Source organism: Coenobita brevimanus, chromosome 5 (assembly GCF_032717465.1).
Source record: "Coenobita brevimanus isolate Jiangsu-jjx chromosome 5, ASM3271746v2, whole genome shotgun sequence".
In the NCBI taxonomy this organism is placed as follows: domain Eukaryota; kingdom Metazoa; phylum Arthropoda; class Malacostraca; order Decapoda; family Coenobitidae; genus Coenobita; species Coenobita brevimanus.
The window spans coordinates 6,897,618-6,923,670 of record NC_136958.1 but is presented as its reverse complement, the minus strand read 5'-3'; the positions used below and the strand labels follow the sequence as shown (position 1 = coordinate 6,923,670).

Sequence of the window (26,053 nt, the reverse complement as noted above, 5' to 3'; positions counted from 1 at the left end):
GGTGCCTTCATAACATGTGCCTGTGTGTGCATGTGTCTGTTGATTTGTGTGCGTGTTAGTGGGTGTGTGGGTGTTATTTGAACCAGTAAGAAGTGTTTAAACATTATATTATGTTATTTCAGCATGCATCTGCTGAGTCAGTGAGGTAGCTACTTGATAATTAAGTGAAGTTTTGTTTAGGAATAAGAGGCCAGTTCCTCTTACAGTTTGGCATATATGCAATGCATTATTATATATTTTTTTCATCTGAAAAAGTTTTCGAATAGTTCTTAGTTATATTTATGGCCAGAACACCTCACTACAATGTGATATGATGCAACTTAATGTGATCTCAATTTATGAGCTCAAAAAAGAAGATATTTTTGGATATTTCTCTACATATACGTATAACTCAGGCCACAAGTGCCTAATATATTTTTTTACATTTTTCAAAAACTTCTAAAGTGTCCGAGGTTTGGACAGTGCATCCAGAGACAAGTACTATTAACCATTCTCATGATTAAAGGGCAAATACATGGATGTCTGAAGTTTGGATGAGCCATCTGAAGTTAAGAAATTTGTTCCTAACTTCAGACACTTGAAAAAAATAAATAAATAAATAAATAAAAAAAATAAAAATAAAAATAACACGAGTTTAGCGTGGCTAATCTTTTTTATTATATGGATTCAGTAGGTACTGTCCCTGGCTACCACATGACACCAATAGGGATTAAATTGCATCATTTTACACAGAATTATTCGTTAAAACAAATAAAAAATGTCCGAAGTTAGGGTGTTTTACAGTAGTGAGCTTAGTAATGCCACGCTCTCAGCAACAAGTGGTTCAAGGTCAACATCACCGTCTCGTGTGTATTCACGTTTCATGCTTCTGTTTGAGCCATTCTGAGATGCTAGACCTAACTTACAAGGTAAATAAGCCATTTATCTGTGCATGACATTTTTTTTCATGCCAATGTGTAGTCACCTGGGTAACAGTACTTTCACACATTGAAACTGATACAATGAGTTATTTCAAAATCATTTTTTTTACAATACATAGTAACATGATGTTAGAATTATGTGATCATCAGTATGCAAGCAAATCACAAATAGTGAACAGTTTGGACGTGGCAATAAAATATACACTACTCCTTATCCCACAGGAGGGGGAGCTGTCGGGTTGGTATGGAGGGTGAAAGTAGTGTTTATGTCAGAGACGGTGGGGGGTGTTGGTAAAGTAGGGGTTAAATGCATGCACAAGCAAATGATTATCGTACTTTTCAATCACTGACTACCTTGGATAGTTGTCACAATTCCATTATGTCCTATCAGAAGAAAATTAAAGTTTAAAATGTGCAATACCTTAAAAGTATAATCCATATTCTCTTCCAGGCCACTGAAAACAATGCGTGTACCATCGCTGATATTCTTGTCATGTTTAAAGTCATTGTTTAGCACAACATTCTTGCTAAACTGCAGTTCATACTGTATGATGACTCCATTTCTCTCATTGAACTTGGGCTGGTCCCATGTGAAAACAATTGTCCCAGGAGTTTGGTACCTGTGGAGGATATACAGTATATGTTACAAAGAAATGCAGAATACATAAGTGTGAAGATGAGTACCATTCAAAACTGAGAAGCTATATATTTGGGTGTATATGATGCAAGTATGTTTAAGAAGTGTGCAATATGAAGGAGACAAATTTTACATAAGAAGGCTTACTCAAGAAACAGTTGGCAACTTAAAGTTGCATAATTAGTCAAGAGGTGGAAAATTATGGCATGATTAATGTGCAGAAATTACCAAGTTCATATGGGAGCAAAGCTACATAATGATAAAGGAAAACAAACTTAAACACAGCAATCCACCAGGCTGCAAAGCTAACACATCAACTATGTCACACAGTGCACTCTGGTCAAGAAAGTAAACTATTTTTATACACATCAGATCATTACATCACCCTCTTGTTAAGAAAGACTAGAGTATGTAGGAGATCATCAATGGACTACAAGTGGAAAGACCTTAACCTAATGAGTCATGAGGCAACCACAACCATGATACTGCATTTACAGTTATCATCACTTCCCACCAATGCAACAAAATAGCACAGTGCTTACAGAGCGTATAACATGGGGCTATAACCCATGTACAGATATTTTTCATGTTGCAATTCTGACATGTTAACAATTCAGTCATATAACACTACCACTTCCCAAATAGACTACCTGCTGCACTACATACCTAAAACCACTACATCAATAACCCCAGTCTGGTTTACCTGTATGTGATATTAGTAGGAGGGCCAGAGGGAGCAGCTTCCGGAGTAGTGTAATACTTGATCGCCTCCTGCCCAAAGTTGATATGGTTGCGTCCAGCCACTCTGATCTCATACTCAATACCACGCTGCAGGTCGGTGAGGGTCTTCTGCAGCACTGATTGCCCCTCTAATCTAATAGTTTTGAGTTGTTCCCCTGTAAAACATTGTCAGGAAGTCATCAGGAGTTTCTCTACAAAAGAGAGTGTACCTGTTTGTTCACAGGGTTAATGTTTTAGCTACTTTCAGCAAAATATGACTGTCTCTGGTATTTCCTTGCTAAGCATTTTGGTAATGCAGAGACTGCAGATAATACTAATCCACTCTATATCTGACATAATGGGCAGGATGTGATGTGAAAGGCCAAGAGAGAAATACTTTGATTTGGTAAGTGTGTGAAAATGACAAGTAAGGAAGGAGAGCTCTGTCTGTCTGTCTGTCTGTCTCTGTCTCTCTCGTGTATGTAAGTATATTATGTATGTATGCACTGAGACAGAGATAGAGAAATGGGTGACTGAAATATATACAGTATATTGTATATGTGTAAATAAATAAATAAATATATATATATATATATATATATATATATATATGGGGGGAGGTGTGGTGGGGGTTCTGCCGGCATAGATCATGGGTCCAGGGCGAGATGGGGCTCGGGCCTGTGCTAGAGGGTACAAGGCATTGCGGTTCCCAGGCTGCCGCTTCCGCCCAATAGAGAGGGGCCCGAACCTGGGAGTAGCACCCCAGGAGGCTGCCCTATCAGTGGGTGTATAATGGCGGGAGAGTTGCAGTGCCAAGACGCACTTGGAGGGTGTCCCTGCAGCTGTCCTGGCAGGGTGCCCCGAGGCCACTACCACAAAAACTGGTAAGCTGGTGGGCTAGGGGTCCCAGATCCACTGCCTGGACCTGGGATTGTGCAGTGAGTGGGACCTGTGCTGTGTCTGTCCCCATTTATTAATAATGAAGATGACAAAACAAAAAAGGTTTCAAAGCAAGCCTGAGGACAGTAAATCACCCATGGGGCTGAGGGTGGGTTCATGGAATGTGGGAAGTTTGAGGGGAAGAGCAGGGGAAGTCGTTGAGGCATTCAGTAGGAGGTGGGTGGATGTGGCGTGTTTGCAGGAAGTCCGGTACAGGGGTGGATCAGCCAGAAAGATTGTTGGGAAGGACTGTTGCTATAAGTTGTTTTGGCAGGGGGGGACAGACGGATATGGAGGTGTTGGTGTGATGGTTGCGGAGAAATGGGTGGAATATGTTATGAATGTTCTGAGAGTAAGCGATAGGATATTGGTAGTGAAAATTCTGTTGGGAAGAAAGATAGCTGTGATTATATCGGCATATGCTCCACAGGCAGGATTGGATGAATCAGAGAAAGATAGATTTTGGGATGATTTAATACGTGTAGTGGGTGGTATGCGGGATGATGAGATAGTGATTTTGGGAGGGGACTTAAATGGTCATGTAGGTGTAGCAGCACAAGGTTATGAAGGAGTGCATGGGGGATGTGCATATGGTCAAAGGAATGCAGAAGGGGAAAGGATACTTGAGTTTGGGGAGGCAACGGACATGATTGTGTGCAACACATATTTTAGGAAAAGAGACAGTAGGTTAATTACGTATGAGTCTGGGGGAAATAGCAGTCAGATAGATTATTTTCTGGTTAGGAGGGCCGATAGGAGGTTAGTGAGGGATGTTAAAGTTATAGGAAGTGAGGAGTGTGTGCAGCAGCACAAACTATTGATTTGTAATATGGTGCTTAAAGAACAAGTGATGAAAAAGAGGACTTATGTGCCTAGGAGGAAAATATGGAAGCTGAAAAACTAAGTAGTAAGGGATGCCTTCTACAGCGAGTTGAGGAGAGTGGTGGCTGAACAGGGAGCTGTAGACAGAGGCGTTAATGAACAGTACAGAGCCCTCAAGAATAATTTCTTGAGAGTTACTGATGTAACATGCGGCTGGACAAGAGGACCACCAAGACATAAAGTAACTTGGTGGTGGGATGAGGGTGTAGAAGCTGCAATTAAGGAGAAAAGAAGGCTTTTCCGGGAATGGAAGAAGGGTGGTAGCAAAGAGGAATATTTGGCAGCCAAGCGTAGGGCTAGAAGAGAGGTATACAGGGCAAAGTCTGAGTCACAGAGACAATTACTTGATAACCTAAATCATGGGGAAAGGAAAAATATATTTAGGGTGGCAGGTCAGGTGAAGAGGGATAATCGGGATATCATAGGTGAGCAGTGTGTGAAGAATGATGAAGGAAGGGTAGTGGTGAACAGTGAAGATATTAAAGATGCATGGAGAGAGCATTATAACCGGTTGTTGAATGAGGAGTTTGACTGGGACAGGGAAGGTTTGGAGCCAGCAGATCCAGTGTCTGGCCCTTGGCCTTTGATTGATACTGCTAATGTGAGTGAGGCAATAGGCAGGATGAGGGTGGGGAAGGCAGTAGGTGTGTCTGGGTTGACTACTGAAATGTTGAAGGCCTCAGGCGATATAGGGGTGAGTTTAGTCACTGACCTGATAAATAGGATTATTTATGAGTGTGTTGTCCCAGATGATTGGCTGAAGAGTGTAATTGTAAATGTGTATAAAGGGAAGGGTGATGCCCTGGAAATAGGAAATTATAGAGGTATAAAGCTTTTAGATCAGATAATGAAGGTAATGGAGAGAGTTTTAGAAGGTATGATTAGAGAAAGAGTGAATATTGATGAGATGCAGTTTGGGTTTATGCCAGGTAGGGGGACCACTGATGCCATATTCATTGTTCGACAGCTTCAGGAAAAATATATTGGTAGGAGAAGGGATCTTTATTTTGTTTTTGTTGATTTGGAAAAGGCCTTTGACAGAGTCCCTAGAGAGGTGGTGAAGTGGGCAATGAGAAAGCTTGGCTTGGTGGAGTGGCTGGTTAGGGTGGTTATGGCCATGTATGTGGGTGCTCACACCCAGGTGAGAGTGAATGGAGATTTGAGTGATGAGTTTTCCGTGAATGTTGGTGTGCATCAGGGGTCAGTCTTGAGTCCCATGTTGTTTATCATGGTACTTGAAGCCCTTTCACGTGACTTTAGAAACGGACTCTCGTGGGAGTTGTTGTATGCTGATGATTTGGTGTTGATTGCAGAGAATGAAAGGGAGGCGGAGGAAAGGTTTAGGAAGTGGAGAGATGGTATGGGGCAAAAGGGTTTAAGGGTAAATGCAGATAAAACAAAAGTGATGATATCTAGGGTTGGTGGCGGTACTGTCAAAGACGAGGGAGAGTGGCCATGTGCAGTTTGCCACAAGGGCGTGGGAAGTAATTCCATCTTGTGTGGTGTGTGTGATAAATGGGTGCATAAGAGATGTAGTGGTATCAGAGGTAGACTGCGAGATAATGCTGATTTTATGTGTACGGCGTGCCGGGGTGAGCAGGTGGAGATCGTCAGACGTGAAAGGATTGAACTTGCTGGTGAATCTCTTGAGTGTGTGGAAGAGTTTTGTTATTTGGAAGACATGTTGTGTGCTGGAGGTGGGGCTGAAGCTAGCTCTGTGGCTAGGGTGAGAAGAGGTTGGAAGAAGTTCAGGGAGCTCTTGCCTCTCCTGACGTTGAGAGGGCTCTCCCTACGTGCTAAGGGGTCTTTGTATGCAGCATGTGTTAGGAGTGTAATGCTGTATGGCAGTGAGACCTGGGCAGTGAAGGAGGAAGACATTCGCTGGCTCAGACGTACAGAAATGACAATGATTAGGTGGATGTGCAGTGCGTCCCTGCGTCCAAGGCCTGGAGGGGCTGGGTTTACAATGGAAGAGGTGAGAGGTAGGATGGGACTGGAATGTATTGGTGTTGTGATGAGGAGAGGTAGATTGAGGTGGTTTGGACATGTGGAGAGGATGGGGGATGATAATTGGGTGAGGAAGGTGAGAAGTGTTAATATTGGGGGTGGGGTTATGAGGGGTAGACCGAGAAAGACATGGGACGAGGTCATTAAGTGTGACCTTAGGGTTAAGGGACTGAACAGGGAGGCTGCAATGGATCGTGCAGTGTGGAGAGCCGCCATTAGGTGACCAAGGCCGACACATGCAAGCATGTTGGAGCCTTTAAAAACGAAACGAAATGAAACAATATGTATATATATCCCACTGGATCCCAGGGGTGCTGGGCGAGGCATGTCCCTGGGTGGGTACTGAGCGTACTGCCCTCCGTCTATCGGCTCATAGTCGCGAAGCTCTTAGATCTCTACCAGGGGGTTCCCTACTTTATAAAGACTTAAAAAATCCCAGTTCTAGCCAATATTCCGGACACTGGGCTCCAATGGGTTAAAGAGACTGATAGGTTTGCCAGTCATTAACCCACTGGATCCCACGGGTGCTGGGCGAGGCATGTCCCTGGGTGAGTACTGAGCGTACCGCCCTCCGCCTATCGGCTCATAGTCGCAAAGCTCTTAGGTCCCTACCAGGGGGTTCCCTACTTTATAAAGACTTGAAAAATCCCAGTTCTATCCAATATTCCAGACACTGGGCTCCAATGGGTTAAAGAGACTGATAGGTTTGCCAGTCATTAACCCACTGGATCCCACGGGTGCTGGGCAAGGCATGTCCCTGGGTGAGTACTGAGCGTACCGCCCTCCGCCTATCGGCTCATAGTCGCGAAGCTCTTATGTCCCTACCAGGGGGTTCCCTACTTTATAAAGACTTGAAAAATCCCAATTCTGTCCAATATTCGGGACACCGGGCTCCAATGGGATATATATACTTATATATATATATATATATATATACCTGTATATATATATATATATATATATATACTGTACTGTATATTTCTTTCATCATCCAATCGTACATTGCCCCATGAGAAGTGCAGGAGCCTGAGGCGAGGCAAGCTGGTCCCAACATCTAAAATGAAAGTGACCAGCCTCACTCATCCCTCAGTGGCATTACGTGAGCAATAAACCCCAACTACCCCTTGGATATAAACCTTCCCTGGCTCAATCTGAATGGAGCTCCATAATTACTCACTAAACCACCAGGCACCAAAATTTGGTTATATGGTTACCACCCAGCACAGTAAATGATTTCCTGGTGTACAGGAAACCATTTGGCTTGTCACTCAGTATGCAGTCCCCCAAAGGGAGAAGGAAGGGGAAAGAATGAAGGAAAGACGGAAGAGGGAGCATAAAGTCACCTGTAGGCAGAAGGACAAGGAAAGAATGAAGGAAAGAAAGACAGAAGAGGATGGAAGGAAAGAAAGATGAAGGAGAGAAAAGGGCAGACACCCAAGAGCTGCACTACATCAAGTGAGTGGATGGTGAATAAATCTATCAATCTATCTATTGCCAAGTGCCATAATCCCGTTAGGGGTGGCCACTTGACTTTGAGTTATTTGTTTTACGGGGAGGGGCACTAACCCTCCACCAACCCACTTGTTGACATGCAGGAAGCAGGTATGGTTTGGTTATATGGTTACCATCCAGCATTGTAAATGGTTTCTTGGCTTACAGGAAACTATTTGGTTTGTCACTCAATGTAAAGCCACCTGTAAAGGAAAGAAAAACAAAAAGAAGTGACAGGAAAGATGGGAAAAATAGGAAGAGAGGAGGGCAGGCACAGAAAAAGGATGATAAAGGCTAAGGAAGAAGTAGGCAGCACTACATCAAGTGAGTGGATGATGGTCACCACCACCTACCACATACGAATAAATAAACAAATAATCCATCATCCATCCATCATCCAATCCTACATTGCCCCATGAGGGGCATAGGAGCCCAGGGCTAGGCAGTTGGTCCCAACATTTAAGATGAGAGTGACCAGCCTCACCCATCCCTGAGTGGCATTACATGAGCAATCAACCCCAACCACCCCTTGGATATAAACCTTCACTGGCTCAATCTGATTGGAGCCCAATAATTACCCACTAAACCATCAGGCGCCAAATTTGGTTATATGGTTACCTCCCAGCGTAGTAAATGGTTTCATATATACAGTATATATATATATATATATATATATATATATATATATACACACACACACACACACACACACACTTTTCAGAAATGTGACAGACATTACATCCTTTTTTCAAACACTGAACAGACTGGTTCTGTCTCACAAGTGCTGTGAGGGAAATATTCTCTAGGTCACCAGGGCAGACCAAGATTTTCAAAGGCTTGTAAGACCACTGAATGGATGGCGAGAGTTCTATTTTTGTGTTTTCATAGTTTGGGATCAAATCCTTTCATTTATTACTGGCTGGAAACTGACAATGACACCAATGATGATACCACTGACATCATATTTCACTCTGCTGTTTCAATGGTATGGGCAGGATTCAGAAACAGGAAAACACAAAAGCAAAACTATCAACATCTACTCACTGAACATTCAAACCTCTGAATATTTTTAGCTCTATCCTACATGAATGTCTTCCACACTACATGCTCCAACAAAATGACTAGTGAAACCACAGTAACATTCAATACTTCCATCCACTCATCATTCATCTCCGTAACACAAAGTATTCCACTCAGATGCACATTAGTTCAATCTTTATTACTGAATGGCAGTTTTGCTACAAACTGGGTAGTGCCGATTTGTTAGGTTCTTGATAAAAAAAAGGCCAGCAATGCTGGGTACTCATCTTTCCTTCCTTCATCCACCCACTTTTGTTGATCACATTACCTTTACATTACAACTATTGTAAAGAGTGTCCTATTGTACTATACCATTTATTAAGGCTCCAATATGCTTGCATGTATCAACCTTGGTCACCTAATGGCAGCTCTCTATGCTGATCAGTCTCTGGCAACCTCTCTATTCAGTCCTTTATCAGTGAGGTCAAACACTATGACCTCATCCCACGTGTTTTTCGGTCTGCCTCTTGCAACCCCACTTCCACACCCAACTGTTATCCTCCATCCTTTCAACACACAATAGTTAATATCTGCACTTTCTCTCACCTCTTGGTCCATATCTAAGACGATAACTTCTCAGCTCCCCATATGATTCTGTGGGTGGCTCCCACTGTACCACGACAGACAACTTTCCAGAGACACGATCAAGAGTTCCACTGAAATACAAAAATTAATTAATAAAGAGTAGTTGAAACTCCTGGCTCATTTGGATGCGAACCCATCTGACTGCAGAAAATTAATGTTTCAGCCCACCATCATTCTCTTGGGAGGTAGGGGGAGCTGAGGGATGTCAGTGCATCTGAATTAACACAATCTAACAAAATGCAGAACTAAACAACTATTCTGATAACAACTTCATACCTGACCAGTCATATGCCACAACAAATACTGTAATGACATATAAGGCTTTGCACAAACAGAATTTAAAAATGTCGGCAAACTGAAGGGGGTAATATGATTTCTTTTTATCTATAAAACAACATACAGTAACTATAAATCACTCAAAATCTGACTATCGTACTTGACTAGAAGTAATGGCTTGTTGGGCACTCCTCCAGGCATCTCTACCCTCTCTGGTGTTGATCTGGCACCATCTCCCTTCCTGGTAATGGCCGAAACCTGGACCTGGTACTTGGTGTCGGGTATCAAATCTGATACCACATAACTCGTTGCCTCCCCACTATGGACAGCATATGGATGTAACCTTGCTCCGGCCAAGTCACCAGACTGGAAAAAATTTGCCTTTAACCCTAGCTGAGCTGCAGACCTCATACGAGGTACAATGAAGGTCTGCATGGGCCAAGGTGCATGCCTCACATGAAATACAATATACAACTGGCCATAAAACAATGTCTCAGGGGAGATAAACTACCTTACAAAGAATCATCCTAGCAAGGGTTAAAATAATTCATACGAATCAGACACATTAGCAATATCAAGCAAAAAGTGGACCATGAAAATATCTGCCACTACTAGTGCACCACAACTGTAAGAGGGTTAAAGGGTCACAAAATAAAGAGTGTCCTCACCTGCCCCTCGATCTCCTGGACATGAATCTGGTATCCTCGTATGATGCCATGTCTCTCCCTCTCATTGGGCGGCTCCCAAGACACCTCTATACTTGTACTGTTGATCACATCCACCTTCACATTACGAGGCTCTCCAGGAACTATATTTGATAAACCAACTGGAAATCAGTACTAGTTCATGGTAGATACATCCTTGACATGCAAGGAGTAATTAGTGTAGCTGTAATGCATATAGCAAGCTGGCATACATGGATAGCTGCCTGAACTTCTGCTATGGATATATTTCAACTATTCTGTTCTATACAATAATGATGATTTACATATACCTCCCTACTACACCAAAAACCTTATCATTTAGATGCCTCAAAATATATTCATACTCTTAAAGCTTCCTTGTACATCAAAGCTGGTTTCAAACATCCATTACCTTCATTATTTTACTAATCTGTCCACTTTATATATTACATAAACAGAAACACACTACTCGAGTGGCATACTACACCAGGTAGTTGAGTAATTTGTTCTATTTCATATGCTGCTGAAGTACTGGTGGCAACAAATGGTATTATTCTTCTGTTTTGACACATTATGTTTTCATGATAAGAGAAAATTCATTATGATCTGTTACACTAAACAAATAATTTTCTAATACTGTATACTGTCATATCACTTCATATCTGTGAATGAAGATTACTATTCACTTCATTTGACAAGCCACACCCAACAGGACCCTGACGATTAAATAAATACAGAGTTCATATTAAATACACTTGCATCCCTTCTGCTCCTAAATTTAATTATAAAAAACCTTTGGTTGGTTTATGAAGCATAAAACAGTTACCTTAAAGAAATAGGATATGGTGATGATATATCAGAATTATTTTGGCAGATACATACTTAAAATGTAATTCTTCATTTTAATGGGTTTCACTACTTTCTAGGGTGGGAATCCAGCAATCAAATTACCTGAATTTCCAAGGGAAACACCTGAAATTGTTCTTTTAGAAATCACATATAAAAAAAGCATAGTTTCTATGACAAAGAAGTACACTTCAAGTTGAAAAGGGGATAGAATTATTAGTATTACTTCTTGACTACAATATAGGGGATACTATTAAAAAGAAAGACAGCCCCTTTCTTGTACTTTATAGGATAAGAGGTAGGTTAGGGAGAGGAGCAAGGCAGCACAGATGAGAGGGTTGCTGCAGATTGAGCATTCCATGAAACCTTGACTCTTAACCATTACATATATTCAGCGGACATGACATTGTAAACTTTGTCAAGTGCAGTTTCTCTACATCATAGTTTATTTGAACAATGACTAAAAATGTACTTAAAGTGGTAAACCGTTCAGTCTCTGAATAACAAACTACAACTTAGTGGATCATTTCAGTAAATCAGAGATTATTGCAAAAGACAAAGTCATTCTAATGAACACGATTCAGAGGTCTGAAGTGAAAAGAAAGCATATGCTGAGGAAAGTGGACAGAACCTAGTACGGGAAATAACACAAGATAAATTAGGCATAAAACCCAACACCATTGACTAGCACCACATCTACGTAGCATTACAAACCCTGGTATACTTACCAGTCTCATTATTGACTGTCAATGGAAGGCAAGAGAGGAAAAAATGGAAATAATGCCATCAATAGCCTGCCAACATCCCAACTGAGTTTGTTTACACCATCCAACATATTGTCTGGCTTTAGTGTCTAGAGGAGAGAGAGAAAGAAAGGCAGAGAAAGAGAACATGCAAGTTGTAGGGAAAGAAGTCTTAGAGGAGTAGCATAATATTAGGTAAAGTAAGGGAAATCCTTGGTATGAAGAAGTGTGGTGCTTGGTGCATGTGACAGTGAGTGTAAAGCCTCTGCAACAAAAAAAGATACAAAGCAACCAAAGGACTAATATACAGTATATGTTAAGGAAAACAAAACTACATAAATCAACTACGTGGCACACAGGGTTCACATACAGGGGAGCAGGAAATGACTACCCTACAGCATCACTGTCAATTTAACAACATTATTCCAGTTTGTTAGGACAGAATTTTATACATCAAGCACTATTCTTCTTGTATAACAAACACTGCAGGATCAGTAAAGTGAAGTGATCCTGAAATAAAGAGGAGGACGTTCTAAAGAAGAAGATAAGTTCAGTGGAGGGGGCATAACTATTCAACAGGCATTAACAATGGGGTACTACAGTAGTAATCAGTGTTGCAGTCATCTGCCACTACACATTATCTAATACTCAGTGAGAGTGGGAGAAACCAGGGATGTATACAGTAACTGTAGACAAGGCTCAAGCATAACTATACTTTGAGAAATTTCTTAATTCCATAGTGAAGGATAATATACATGAACAGTGCTGTAGGGTAGTGCCAAGCTTCATCTTGTACAGTATAAAGGATATTATAGCTCTCCATTGTAAGATGCATTATATTTCCAAAATGAGGTAGGGCTGCATGCACGTAACAAAATATCCCTCTGTAGTAATTTCTTTTATTAATCTAAAGTGCAAATGACCAGAGTTTTTATACTAATAGTCATATATTCTCAAGAAAAGGCTGTATATTAAGCCTTTGTAAACTACACCATGTAAGAGTGACTAAGTGAGAGGGCAGGAGGGGAAACAAATGGTCAATACTAATACAGAGGAATAGAACTATGTCCTGGGCTCAAAAGTCAAAGGTGTTTATGGTGAAGAGCAAGGAGTAAGGTCAGGGAGCTGTTTATTCCTGTTCAAGAAGGGGCAACTGGGGAGCCAAACTGATCGCTAGCATCACTCTGGTGGTGGTTCACTGGACTAATATATATTGGTTAATATGATAGTCTGAATTGAGAGATATATCATGTGACTGTACTGGTGAAGGAATTTTTCTGTTTGTAAAGGGGGGGACTATAAAAAATGTACAGTGGAGCAAGGTTGTCCTCATGTGAGCATAATTGTACTTACTAATGTATCCTTGTAAGGGGCAGGGAAACAAGTGTGTTAGTCTGACATAGGTTCATGAAAGACTGTAAAGAAAGTTTTGTTGTCAGAGCTGTGATTCATTTTCTTATGTGATTTCTGAAGTCTGGAATATATTTCTGGCATCCTTAGTTTCCAAACACTCCACTAACAGTTTGCAAAAGCGATGTCTTACCATTTGTCTTATTATTATGATTATGAAAGGAATTAAAAGAATATGCATTAATTACCATACCTGTTTCTTGCATATCATGTAATAAAAGTAACTTAAGGTGAAACATATGCACTGACTTCACTGTACTGTGAACTGTACAAGTATCCAACATCATCACTGATTGATGAAATATGATGGTGCACAGCAATACTGAAGTAAAATCCAGTGTTCAAAAGCTCATGTGGCAACTCATCTTAAACAAACTAATACCGTACGGCGACAATGAATGTCAGTACAACTAATACTAGCAGCTTCTAAATACAGCCTCAATAGCTGAAAGTTAATCTGCTAGCACGGCCAGAAACAATACATTTTGCACTTTAGCATTACCCTAAGAATGCCAGAAATGTGTCAAGTACTTTTTGGGCCACTGGCAACTGTGGTGTGGAATATCAAATCTGTAAGTGTCTCATGCACAATTTGGTTTACATGTGCAGGTTTCAATATGTGCACATGTAGGTATCATATTATAGCAGCAACTAGTATCTCCATGTGTATGTCATCATATTTATCTGTCTAAATACATAAGTAAAATACTGTAGTTAGTCATACCACCTACTTCTACCTCTTAAAGTTTAGTACTTTCTGATACACTTTTTTTTTTTTTTTTTTTTTTAAATATTTCACCAATAAAACTTACACAAATACTCATATTTAAAGTATACATACCAGAACCTGGAAATATGCACTTAATACATATGCTGTGTCATACAGGCTACCGTCTTAGCACAGTATACTGGCACCATTATTGATATTTAAAAAATCTTATATGAAATAATTCTCATTCCAGGCTCTGATATACTGAGGTTAAATTCATATTTAGAAAACCATTACCAGAAGCTGTTTCTAATAATGGAATAACATGTAATATGCAAATGCTAAGGTGTCAAAAACCTCTCTTTAACAGCATACATAGTAAACAGTACCAGACCTCTACAACGCCTGTCTCAAAATTGTATGGTAGCTATGTACCGGTATGAATTTCCCTTGACCTTTCCTAAGAGTCTGCATGTTTAATGTCCTGAGGAGAGCTGGGGCACAGGAGACAGTGTGAGTATAGACTATAGAGGCTGGAGTCGATCAGTGACAACACACACCATATATTGCCAGATTCTGGTCTTTTTGAACTCAACTTACACTTGTACAGTAAAATGAACTGTATATTGTCAGATACAACAACTTTCTTCTTGCTATAGCTTGACCTTAATAATGATAAAAGTTTCAAATAAGTCTGTGCCTGTTGATACACTGATTGCCTCACTTCAATAATTCATCATCTATGTGCATTTTGACTGTGCATGGTGCTCATGCAGTGAAGAAGGATAGTCACAGATTACTTAAGTGTTTAGAGCAAATATCTGGTGTTTGTTAAATGGCAGTTTTCTACATTACTAAGAGTATATACTTTAATCTTTATGCTGCATATATTCAATTTTCAATCATTACTACTGTACAACTCAATCCTAAGTCAGCAAGAGAATATCAAAGGCTACAACATGATCAGTAATAGAAGTTATCAGAAAAACTGAGCTACTTATGATCAATCTATTGTAATACTGTGATATTAATACTTTGAAACTTCTAGAACATATCATTACTATATCAATTCCAGTTTTGAGAGTAAAAAATACAGAAGAAACGAAAGGGAAAGAGGGAGAGAAATAAAAATAAAGATACGTACCATCCTCATCAGTGCGGACAACCACCGGTTCTGACCTAACACCATCACCTACGATGGTTCCAGCCAACATCCAGATCCGGTACTCAGTCCATTTCTTGAGCCTTTCTATGACATATTCACGCTGGGTGGGGTCCGGGATGTCAATAACTGCAGCATCTGAATCAGGGCGGGAGTGGTTGACATACATCAGCTTGTAGTAGGAAATGTCCCCATGCTGTTGGTCCAGGGGTGGTGGCTGCCATTCCACACGGATACTCTCAGAATTCTCTGCCATTGCACGGATGTTGCTGGGTGGTGCGCCTGGGGCTGAAATATCACCCCTTAGTGTTTACTGATGTTCATTATTTTTATGTATAAACACTTCATGCACAGTTGGCCCTCTTACTTGAGGTTGCTAATAAAATAACACCTTTATTTTTTTAGTGGTTTGGGTTTCACAACTCTTGCTTTAAAGACAGAAAACATTATTATTTGTGCTTTGGTTTCTCAATCATGAATAAAAAATACAGTATGTCTAAAAGTTGTTTCACTCAAAGTACCATTCTGCTTGCACCTATCTTGATTGTAAGTGAGGACTATCTGTCTATCTATTTATCTATCTATTGCCAGACACTTTAATCCCGTGCAGGGTGGCCACAAACAAATTGCCTCCACGTCACCCTGACCCCCACCATTTCACTGCCCTGCTCCCAACTCACATCCCCCTCTCTCATACACCTCTCCACTGCAACCCTCCATCTCATCCTTGGCCTCCCCCTCCCTCTCCCCTCCCTCCACCTCACTCACATACATTCTCCTCATCAGTCTCTCACCTTCCATCCTCTCCACATGGTCAAACCACCTCAGTGTGTTCCTCATAACGCTTCCCATCACATCCACATCCTCACCACAATGCTTCTTTATATCCTCATTGTCAGCCTGTCTCTCCATGTGACTCCACAGGCTCCTCTTAAATAACTCATTTCCACTGCTCTCTTGACTTGTGTCCTTCCAACAATGTCCAAGCTTCACTTCCATACATCAGAGCTGGTATCACAATACTGTCATGTAGTAACTTTTTCACTTCCATGGTCACTTCCCTGTTTCTTATCACTGCTTTCAAGGAACCAGCAACCTTTCTTCCTTGCTGTACCCTTTCAAGCACTTCACCCTCCAAACTTCCATCCTTAATCATCACACTACCCAAGTACTTAAACGTACTCACATTTTCCATTTCCTCACCTCCAACTACTTGTGTTTTTGTAAAAACCATGTATAATTCATTAATACAAGGGTTAAGAAAATAATGGGAGGTTTAGTTTAATAATACTGTAAAAGAAACCTTGGGAACCTTGGGTACAGCATTTGCCAGGGAAGATACATGGGTTGGGAGAGAGATCACCACACTGGAAGAAGACCATCCACCCATCCATCATCCAATCCTGTCACCCCATGAAGAGTATAGGAGCTTAGGGCTAGGCCAGTTGGTCCTGACATTTAAGATGAGAGTGACCAGCCTCCCTCATCCCAAGTAGCATGACATCAACAATAAACCCCAACCATCCCTTGGATATAAACCTACACAGGCTCCATCTGACTGGAGTGCTGTAATTACCCACTAAACCACCAGGGGCTATACTCTGTTTATATGGTTAGTACCCAACATAATAAATGCTTTCCTGGTGTAAAAGAAACCATTTGGCTTGTTAGTGTAGAGTCACCCATAGGCAGAAGGAAGGCGAAAGAACGAAGGAAAGAAAGACAGAGGGGGGAGTGTAAAGTCACCCGTAGGCAGGAGGAAGAGGAGAGAATGAAGGAAAGACAAAAGAGAATGGAAGAGAGGAAAGGGCAGACACCCAAAGCAGCACTACACTAAGTGAGTGGATGTGGAGTGCCCATCTACCACTGACTGGAGGAAGACACAACTATGAAATAATTCAAAATAGGGGCCCTTAGCCCCCATTCTGTTTCTAATACATTCAGTCCAATGATGCATCTTTTTCTACTTTATTTGTGCTATATACAGAAAATTGTCACTTCAAACTGGAGCAGTTAGGTAAAATCTCCCTTTATATCTTTCACAACGTGAGCTCTCCCAAAATGAATGAATTGTCTGTCAGCTGCAAGAATAAATTTGAAAAATGCATCATCATACTGAATGGGTTGAAGGGTGTCAGAGTAGTATTGAGCACACACAATCCCAAAATTCCACTGACAAGTTTAACGTTCAGAGACACTTCAGGTAAAGGTATGGAACATTCTAAGCCTCTCTGAGGATGACCTTTTTTGTCATAAGAGATTGGGTGACTGGAGGTCAACACAGTTATACTCTGAGGCAAGGCAGCCTAGTCATGGTGAGATCAGCAACGATAGTTTTTTTTTTTTTTTTTTTTTTTTTTATGCGAGGAAGAAGGAACCAAAGGCCATGGCCCGCAGTAACAGTTCCTTCCAAGAGAAAAACAAAATACAATAGAGAGCCAAATTCAAGATCCGATCATTTTGAGATGCCTGGACACACTGCGTTTGAAAGACTGGAGATCATAGGCAGCAGGAAATACAGACAGAGGGAGACAGTTCCAGAGCTGACCTGTTGCATAAATGAAAGACTGGGAGTAACGGTTAACTCTTGCATTAGAGAGTTGGACAGAAAAGGGATGAGAGTTTGCTGCCAGACGGGTGCTACGCGCCCGTCGTAGAGGTGGAGGAATGCAAGCAGACAGTTCAGAGGAGCAGTGACCATTAAAGTAGCGATAGAAAAGAGATAAAGATGCAACAGTGCGGCGAAGAGACAGAGGTTGAAGGGAGTCAGTAAGAGGAGGAGAGTTAATGAGACGAAAAGCCTTTGACTCCACCCTATTGAGAAGAGCTGTATGTGGGGAGCCTCCCCACACATGAGAGTTGTACTCCACACAGGGGCGGATAAAACCTCTGTATAGAGTCAACAATTGTGCAGGGGTAAAGAAAGAGCGGAGTCGGCTTAGCACACCCAATCTCTTGGAAGCAGATTTTACAAGAGATGTAATATGATCTTTCCAAGATAAGTCCTGAGTAAATGAAACCCCAAGCATGTTCAAGGATGATGCAGGATTCAGCTGAATATTATTAAACATTAATGGGTATACCTGTGGAAGATTTTGTCGGGTTGATAGGTGTAAGAACTGAGTCTTAGATGCATTAAAGACAACCATATTATTTTTACCCCAGTCAGCGATACGAGCCAAGTCAGACATTAGGTGTGCCATAGCCTCATCCCTTGTTTCTTGAAGTAACTGTTGAGATGGGCGTTGCGGAAACCGAATGGAAAGGTGAAGGGTGGAGTCATCAGCGTATGAGTGGATAGGGTTAGATGTACAGCTTAGAAGATCATTGATGAATAAAAGGAAGAGAGTTGGTGATAGGACAGAGCCCTGAGGAACACCACTGTTGATAGATCTAGGAGAAGAACGATGGCCGTCTACAACAGCGGCTATAGAACGACCAGAAAGGAAGCTAGCGATGAAGGCACAGATAGAAGGATAGAAACCGTAGGAGGGCAGTTTGGAAATTAAAGATTTATGCCATACTCGATCGAAAGCCTTTGAGATGTCAAGTGCAATGGCAAAGCTTTCGCCAAAGTCCCGAAAGGAGGATGACCAGGAGTCTGAAAGGTAGGTGAGAAGATCGCCAGTGGAGCGTCCCTGACGGAACCCATACTGACGATCGGAAAGAAGGTTGTGATAGGAAAGATGCCTTAAAATTTTTCTATTAAGAATTGACTCGAAAACTTTTGAAATACAGGACGTTAAAGCAATTGGACGATAGTTGGAGGGTTGGGAGTGGTCACCCTTCTTTGGGACTGGCTGAATGAGAGCAAACTTCCAGCAAGAAGGAAAGGTACAAGTTGACAGACAAAGGCGAAAGAGTTTGCCTAGGCAGGGTGTAAGCACAGAAGCACAGTTCTTGAGAACAACAGGAGGGACCCCATCAGGCCCATATGCCTTGTTAGTACTGAGGCCAGTGATGGCAGAAAATACATCAACTGAAGAAATTTTAATGTCAGCCATGAGGAAGTCAGAGGGGAGAAGTGACGGAGGAACAGCACCGGAATCGTCTAAGGTGGAATTGGAGGAGAAAGTCTGTGCGAAGAGATCTGCTTTATCAGTAGAAGAAATAGCTACAGAACCATCAGAGTAGAAAAGAGGAGGGAAGGATGATGAGGTAAAGTTGTTAGAAAGATTTTTGGCAAGGTGCCAGAAGGAGCGGGAAGAATTCGAGTTGGAGAGTTGAGAGCATTTAGTATGGATGAAATTATTTTTAGTAGAGCGAAGAACAGACTTAGCACGATTCCGGGCAGAAACGTAAAGATGATGTGATTCAGGGGTGGGTTGGCTCCGGTACCTTTTGTAGGCCCTCTCCTTGTTGCGGACAGCATTAGAACAAGCGTGATTAAACCAAGGCTTTCTTGCGTTAGTCAAAGGATATGAGAAAGGAATGTATGCTTCCATGCCCGAGAGAATAACCTCCGTAATGCGCGAGGCACACTCAGATGGCTCCCGGCCATGGAAGCAATAATCATTCCAGGGAAAATCAAAGAAGTACTGCCTGAGGGCCTCCCAGTTCGTGGCTCCAAAATGCCACAGACGACGTTTCCCTGGAGGGTCCACAGGCCGTACTGGAGTGATAGGACAGGTTAAGGTAATAAGGTTGTGATCGGAGGAGCCCAACGGAGAGAAAAGATTAACAGAGTAAGCAGAAGGATTAGTTGTGAGGAAGAGGTCAAGTATGTTGAGCTCTCTCCAAGGCGGTCAGGGATTCGGGTAGGGTGCTGTACAAGCTGCTCTAGGTCATTAAGGATAGAAAAGATGTAGGCTTGTTCACCAGGTGGATCCGTGAAAGGAGAGGAGAGCCAAAGGTGGTGGTGAACATTGAAATCTCCAAGAATGGAGATTTCAGAGAAAGGAGAAATGGACAGAATGTGTTCCATCGTAGAAGTAAGATAGTCGAAGAATTTTTGATAGTCAGTAGAATTAGGGGATAAGTAAACAGCACAGATATATTTAGTCAGAGAATGACAGGAAAGCCGAAGCCAGAGTGTGGAGAATTCAGAAGAATCAAGTTCAGGAACACGAGAGCAAGATAAGTCGTTGCGTATGTATACACAACAGCCACCTTTGGCTTTGAAATGAGTATAGAGAAAGTAGGAGGATACAGAAAAGGGTTTGCTGTCGGTTGCCTCAGACAGCTGAGTCTCCGTCAGAAAAAGGTGAGGTTTAGAGGAGGAGAGGTGATGCTCAACAGAGCGAAAGTTAGATGAAAGGCCGCGAATGTTGCAGAAATGAAGAAGAAGAGAGTCAGACAGTGGTTCCAGGCACCTCGAGTCATCACCGGGAGAGGGGCAGATGGCGGGGGCATTTATGGTCCCCCCCCCTGGGGACTCTGAGGCTTGATTGATAGACGCCATTTTTGTTGATTTTTGAAAAGGAAGTGTAGTGTGTACTTTGCATGTAGTTTGGTGAAGATAGTTAGAGAAATTTGTACTGGAGAGCATGCTGGCCTACTCTCTGTGTAACTGAGACACTGAAAAAGTTCAGCAAAGGGGGATGGTCAGGAACTAGTCCTGAGGGCTGATGAAACGGGAGCTCCAGCACTCCCTGTCATCAGCTTTCCATCCTCCTCGGGAGTACTGCCCTGCTCGACTGGTGCTACAGTCTACTCCTCATACATACACTATATGTCTGGATGTGACAGATAGCTATATGTCTGGATGTGACAGATAGCTATTTTAGGGGCACTGCTGTGGTGATTTCTACTCAATTTGCTTCTTCTGTCAACAGGGTTACTCCCAGTTGATGAGCATATATGGGTAATGCTTACCTGGTATGGCTGTAGCACACTTTGGGCTTCATCTCTCTTACTAGTGTATGCTCCTACTGAGGTGAGACTGAGGAGAAAGAGATGCTCTACACCAAATTCAATTGTGGAAGTGTCCCTCAAGTGCTATACAGAAGTATACTGCTGGTCATGGGTGACTTACATGCAGCTAATGCCATAGACAGGGAAGGCTTTAAGGAATGTGAAGGTTCTCAAGGGTCTAGAACCAGGAATATCAACTGCTCTATCTTCCTACAGTAGACTTCACACAACTAACAACGTAGAGAACTGTTAGATCACGGTTCCAGTGGCCAGATTCTTCAACACATATTTATAATGAATTAAGAAAAGAAAGGCATTATTTCATGAGCAATTTAATAATGAATCAAAATAAGTGAGGTTTTAGAGACAAGCACTAAGTGTATAAACAAATACAGTCCTGTATGAAACATATTTAATAAAAGCAGTAATAATGTGGGATAGTGTGAAGGCAAGTAGTACGCACTGTGCTGCTCCGTCCTGACAGAGATGGGCGCAGTGGCAGCTCCCTCCCCCCGCTGGGACCGTGCTGCTAGCCATAAGTTGTACACTGTGTTCGGCTTTAGGTCCGTCAAGGTGTAGCTCTCTCCTTCTGGGATGTTACGCTGGTCCTGCATGAAGACGTCATCATAAAAGTGTGACTTTTTTCACATAAAGATGAGTTGATGTAGGATCCAAAAAACATGGAAAGAGAAATAATGAAAGAAGAAGAACTACCCACTGTATGCCCACCAGACACTCATGTACACATTATTTAAGCATCTGGAATCCTGCCTCCACCACACAATGACAAAACAATTTAAAATTATACCTGTATTTGGATATGGGAAATAAAATCATTACCAATTACAGCAAAAAGGGTTTATTATTTTTATCTTGACTGCAATCTGGTTTATATAATCCAAGTGTCTGCAGTGTGGCTTCAATTATCAGTTACTGTATCTGAGCAGATGATGTTTATGATTACACTCAGTTCAGTACATTTGATTAGATATATGATATCCTTGGATTACAAATTACATTTCTCATTACAGCAACATGACAAAAGGTAATATATACCCTCTGTAATTGTACATACTGGAAGAAACATTATAAATATGAGAAACTGACATACTTTAATAGACTCCAGAAGTGTAAACCTTTCTCATAATCCCATTCATTTGTACTGAAGAGCCGTGGGGTCAACACAAACTCTTCTCACTCCAATACTGATAGTTAACCACCCTCTTAGACATCCACCTACTACAAATGCTTCATTACCATCACAACAACTCTTTACACTCAACTGTCATCCATCCACACCATACATTACCAAAAACCTTCCATAATCCCTCTACTGTACACCTGCTCATGTATGTCACAGCCTATAACATATATGGAAAGGATCTGATGCAATCTGCTGTCTGTTTAATTTGGTAAGTAGATTACCTGCGTTGTGGAGTCATTCCAGTAGAGTTCATATGAGATAATGTTCTCGCCCTGGTGTGATGGGCGTGTCCAACTCAGCTCAATGGAGGTTGCAGTCACTCTTGAATGGTGCAGGTTGGTTGGCTGGCTGGGAACTAAGGGGAATATGGGAAACAATAAGTTTTCATAATTCATGCTGAGGACAAATACAGACAATCCTTGTTAGAAATCAATGATGTATTTCAAAATATAACATTTTTATTACTACAACTGGTACTGTAAGGCAGGATAAACTGACAATTCATGTTAATATGTAGCAACGGAATTTCAATACTCCTTCCATGCCTTATTATGGACTTTATAACAAAAAACAAACATAAAAAGGAAACATTATGAACTTATTATAGACTTTATAGCAAAAAACAAACATAAAAAGGAAGCATAATGAAGACTTACTGTATCAAAGAAAGAGTATCAACAATACTCATAAAATATAGGACACACCAGACTACAGTAGGTGTATCCCCCCTACAGGTACTGTATACTCTGGTTTAACGATGCAATTGGTTAGGTAAAAACCCATCGTTAGGCACGATATTGTATATCAGGGTAGTTTTAACAGGTAAAGTAATGGGATGTGTTTTCAGCCCTTGATTTCCCACCCTCAACCATATCCTAAACCTACCCAAATGAGCCTCAAAACAAGTTTAAGGTCAATCTAAATGGCCTAACAGCTGTAAAAGAAGCTAACCTAAGCCTAACACCTGTAAATAACTCACTGTAACCAATAAATAAAATCTGAAAATCATCAAATGTCTGGAAAAAATCATACTTAGTAAACTGTACTGCAAAATGACAATGTTCACCCCACTTATGGCTAAAACACATTAATCTAAGTCTTAAAACTGTTTATAAATCAACCTAAACACATAATTTTATTCTAACATATCATCAGAATCAGTAAAAAAAATCAAAACCCATCATTAAACTGGGGTTTGGCCATCGTTAAGTGGGGTATGGTGGTACAGGTCTCCCTCGTTGTACGATGTTTTGTTTTACAATATTTTGCATTTACGATCGTTCTTCTTTAGTCCCAATCGTTCGTTTTATGACTGAGCTCCCCCGCATTTACAACTGGTAATGTGGAGAAATCCCACGCACAAGCATCACTGGTTCTGAGACATTTAATCGTCAAGTCACTTCGCTGTCAGACAATTCCCCATCAAAACATGGATGACTCCCTGTCAGGACAATTCACACCCTCGACGATTCCTCATCATTCTATAAATATACTTCTTATTAATTAATCAATACTTTAATAACTATATTTCAGGGGGATCCATCAAAGTCTATGTTCAATAGCATAGGCTTTGGATATTATTTATCAGTTGGGCCTTTAGTCAATAATTAACTTGTTTCTTCCTCGCTGTTGTCGCCTTTGAATTATATTCTAGCATCACCCATAGCTGTCTTTATTAATGACGGTGAATTAACTAGTTATTTTTGTGATGGCGAATTGACTTGACGACGAACTGTCCCGAAACAGCATCACTGCCCAGTCTCACCCGCTCGCTCATTCAGCTTACAATCTCCAAGCGTCTGTGTGTGTTAGTGCTCAGGATATTACTATTTTTCCTGTTCTTCATACTGTATTATATTTCATGTTGTTTATGCTATTTCATGTCTTTCTGTTTTCAAATGTACAATCATCTGTGATTCAGATGCACATCAATACATAAAACATCATTATTATTGCATATTAGATCACTTGTATGTGCGTTGGGTATCTTATATACGAGTCCAGGAACGCATCCCTGTTTTTCCCATTAAACCTTAAGTTCACTATATGATATTTCAGTATAAGATTGCCTTTCTAGGAACACATACGAATCGTAAAGCTAGGGAGACCTGTATTTCTTCCCCCATCGTTAAACTGGGGTATTGCATCTAAGGGTATCATATATCGGGGTATTACTGTACATTATTATTATTATTTTTTTTAATGCTCCTACATGCTTGCATGCGATGGCCTTGGTCGCCTAATGGTAGCTCTCCATGCTGCTCGATCTCTGGCCCTTTCCCTATTCAGTCCCTTACTCCTGAGGTCACGCTCAATGATCTTGTCCCAGGTTTTTTTCAGTCTACATAACTGTATTTTAAAATACGAGTAACTGCGTACTAAACTACAGCATCAAAAGAAAAGCTGAAAAATGCCAAGAAACTGAAGCACATACCAAAACTCTACAGCCTGCAAGTAAAAATGACTCTCACACCCACAGCTTCACAATGACAACACAAAAATATCAAATACTTAACCTCCTTGCTGTGTTTTCACTTTGACAGGGTCTGAGAGTGGGCCAGGTCCAATACCAGTGTATGCCTGGACCTTGATGGTGTATATGGTATGTGGGGTGAGGTCACTGATGGTTGTCAGTTTGTTGTCCTGCACTGGTTGGCTCTTCCATGATTGGATTGGCAGTGATGGGTTGGTGGTGTAGTACAGTTTGTAGCCCTGTGGGTACATTAGTTTTCTTAGTTCAATCACTGGTTGGATTCAGTTTGCCTTACAATGGGGATTCCGCTAAAAAAGTAAACCACCTGACAGTAACAGAACAATATCGTAAGATTTCCATAATCTGGGAAAGCTAGGCTGAAACTGATGATATTACTGCAAGTTAAAGTATGGTACATAATGAAATCCACACAGAAACCTGGGTTGATCATCACCACTTGGAATTTTAACTGAGTCACATGGATTACAATCTTACCTCTGGCTATTAAGTTAGATGACCTTAACTACGAACCCTGGCTCTACTCCTGATGTAAGTAAATGTATCATCAGAATATGGAGGTTGCCCTTATGAAAGTATAGGTCTTCTAAGTATGATTAAAACTGAACTTACTGTGATTTGGCCATTGGGTGTCTCTGGCTCGTCCCACTGTATGACCATGGTGGAGGAGGAGAGGGGCCGGACATGCACATTCCTTGGAGCGCTCCCAGGTTCTGCAACACAATTAGACTTCAGTGAATACAAATGCACTATATAAGCCAACATGTTCAATCCTCAAGGTTGCAGCTTCTCTCAGATTTTATAATGCTAACGTCAAATGATTCCATTCAGCTGAGTGAGTTATAGAAGGCTGAGTGTGGTCAATGTTATGCACAAAAATATGCTGAGAAAGACATGGAAAGGATTAAACATGCAAATTTATGAGGGAAAACTGAAATGTAATAAAATACTGACAAAAATAAGGTCCAGAAACACACTGAGAAGGTGAATAATTACACCTTGGACAAACTGACAAGTGATATTAAACACAAATGAAAACAAGACATGATGACAAGGAATGGATTATTATACTGCATATGGGTCAAACAGAGAAATGACATTATACTGAAAAATGGAAGCAAGGAAGAGACTTAAAAAAGAGATAAATGACATATTACTAAGAGAAATCAAGGTAACTCCAGAATCACAATGGTCGAGATGAAGAGCGACAAAGGAAAATATATATTTTTTTCTTTTAATAACAGAAGAGGAAGGAAAAACAAATGAATAAAAAAAAATAATAATCCATACACCAGGTTACTGGTGCCCTCTGTTCATAAAATATCTGTAACAGTTAAACTTGAACAGCTGTGGGTTGAAATTTGGAGGGAAACAACTCTGGGGAAGTGAGTTCCAGAGATATGCAGTTCGGGGAA

At 41.1% G+C, this 26,053-nt stretch overlaps 1 protein-coding gene across 1 annotated transcript in view; it reads right to left on the bottom strand.

Annotated features, from left to right (window-relative positions):
• The window catches only part of Lar (tyrosine-protein phosphatase Lar), a 608,447-nt gene that overhangs the window by 61,608 nt on the left and 520,786 nt on the right, over positions 1–26,053 (bottom strand). The window contains exons 10-19 of the mRNA XM_080270406.1: positions 25,251–25,351; positions 24,664–24,859; positions 22,369–22,502; positions 21,407–21,551; positions 15,073–15,378; positions 10,206–10,345; positions 9,698–9,903; positions 9,223–9,332; positions 2,261–2,453; positions 1,342–1,540 (exon numbers count right to left, since the gene is read on the bottom strand). Of these exons, the coding sequence (XP_080126532.1) occupies positions 1,342–1,540; positions 2,261–2,453; positions 9,223–9,332; positions 9,698–9,903; positions 10,206–10,345; positions 15,073–15,378; positions 21,407–21,551; positions 22,369–22,502; positions 24,664–24,859; positions 25,251–25,351 (1,730 nt within the window). The remainder of the gene's footprint in view (positions 1–1,341; positions 1,541–2,260; positions 2,454–9,222; positions 9,333–9,697; positions 9,904–10,205; positions 10,346–15,072; positions 15,379–21,406; positions 21,552–22,368; positions 22,503–24,663; positions 24,860–25,250; positions 25,352–26,053) is intronic.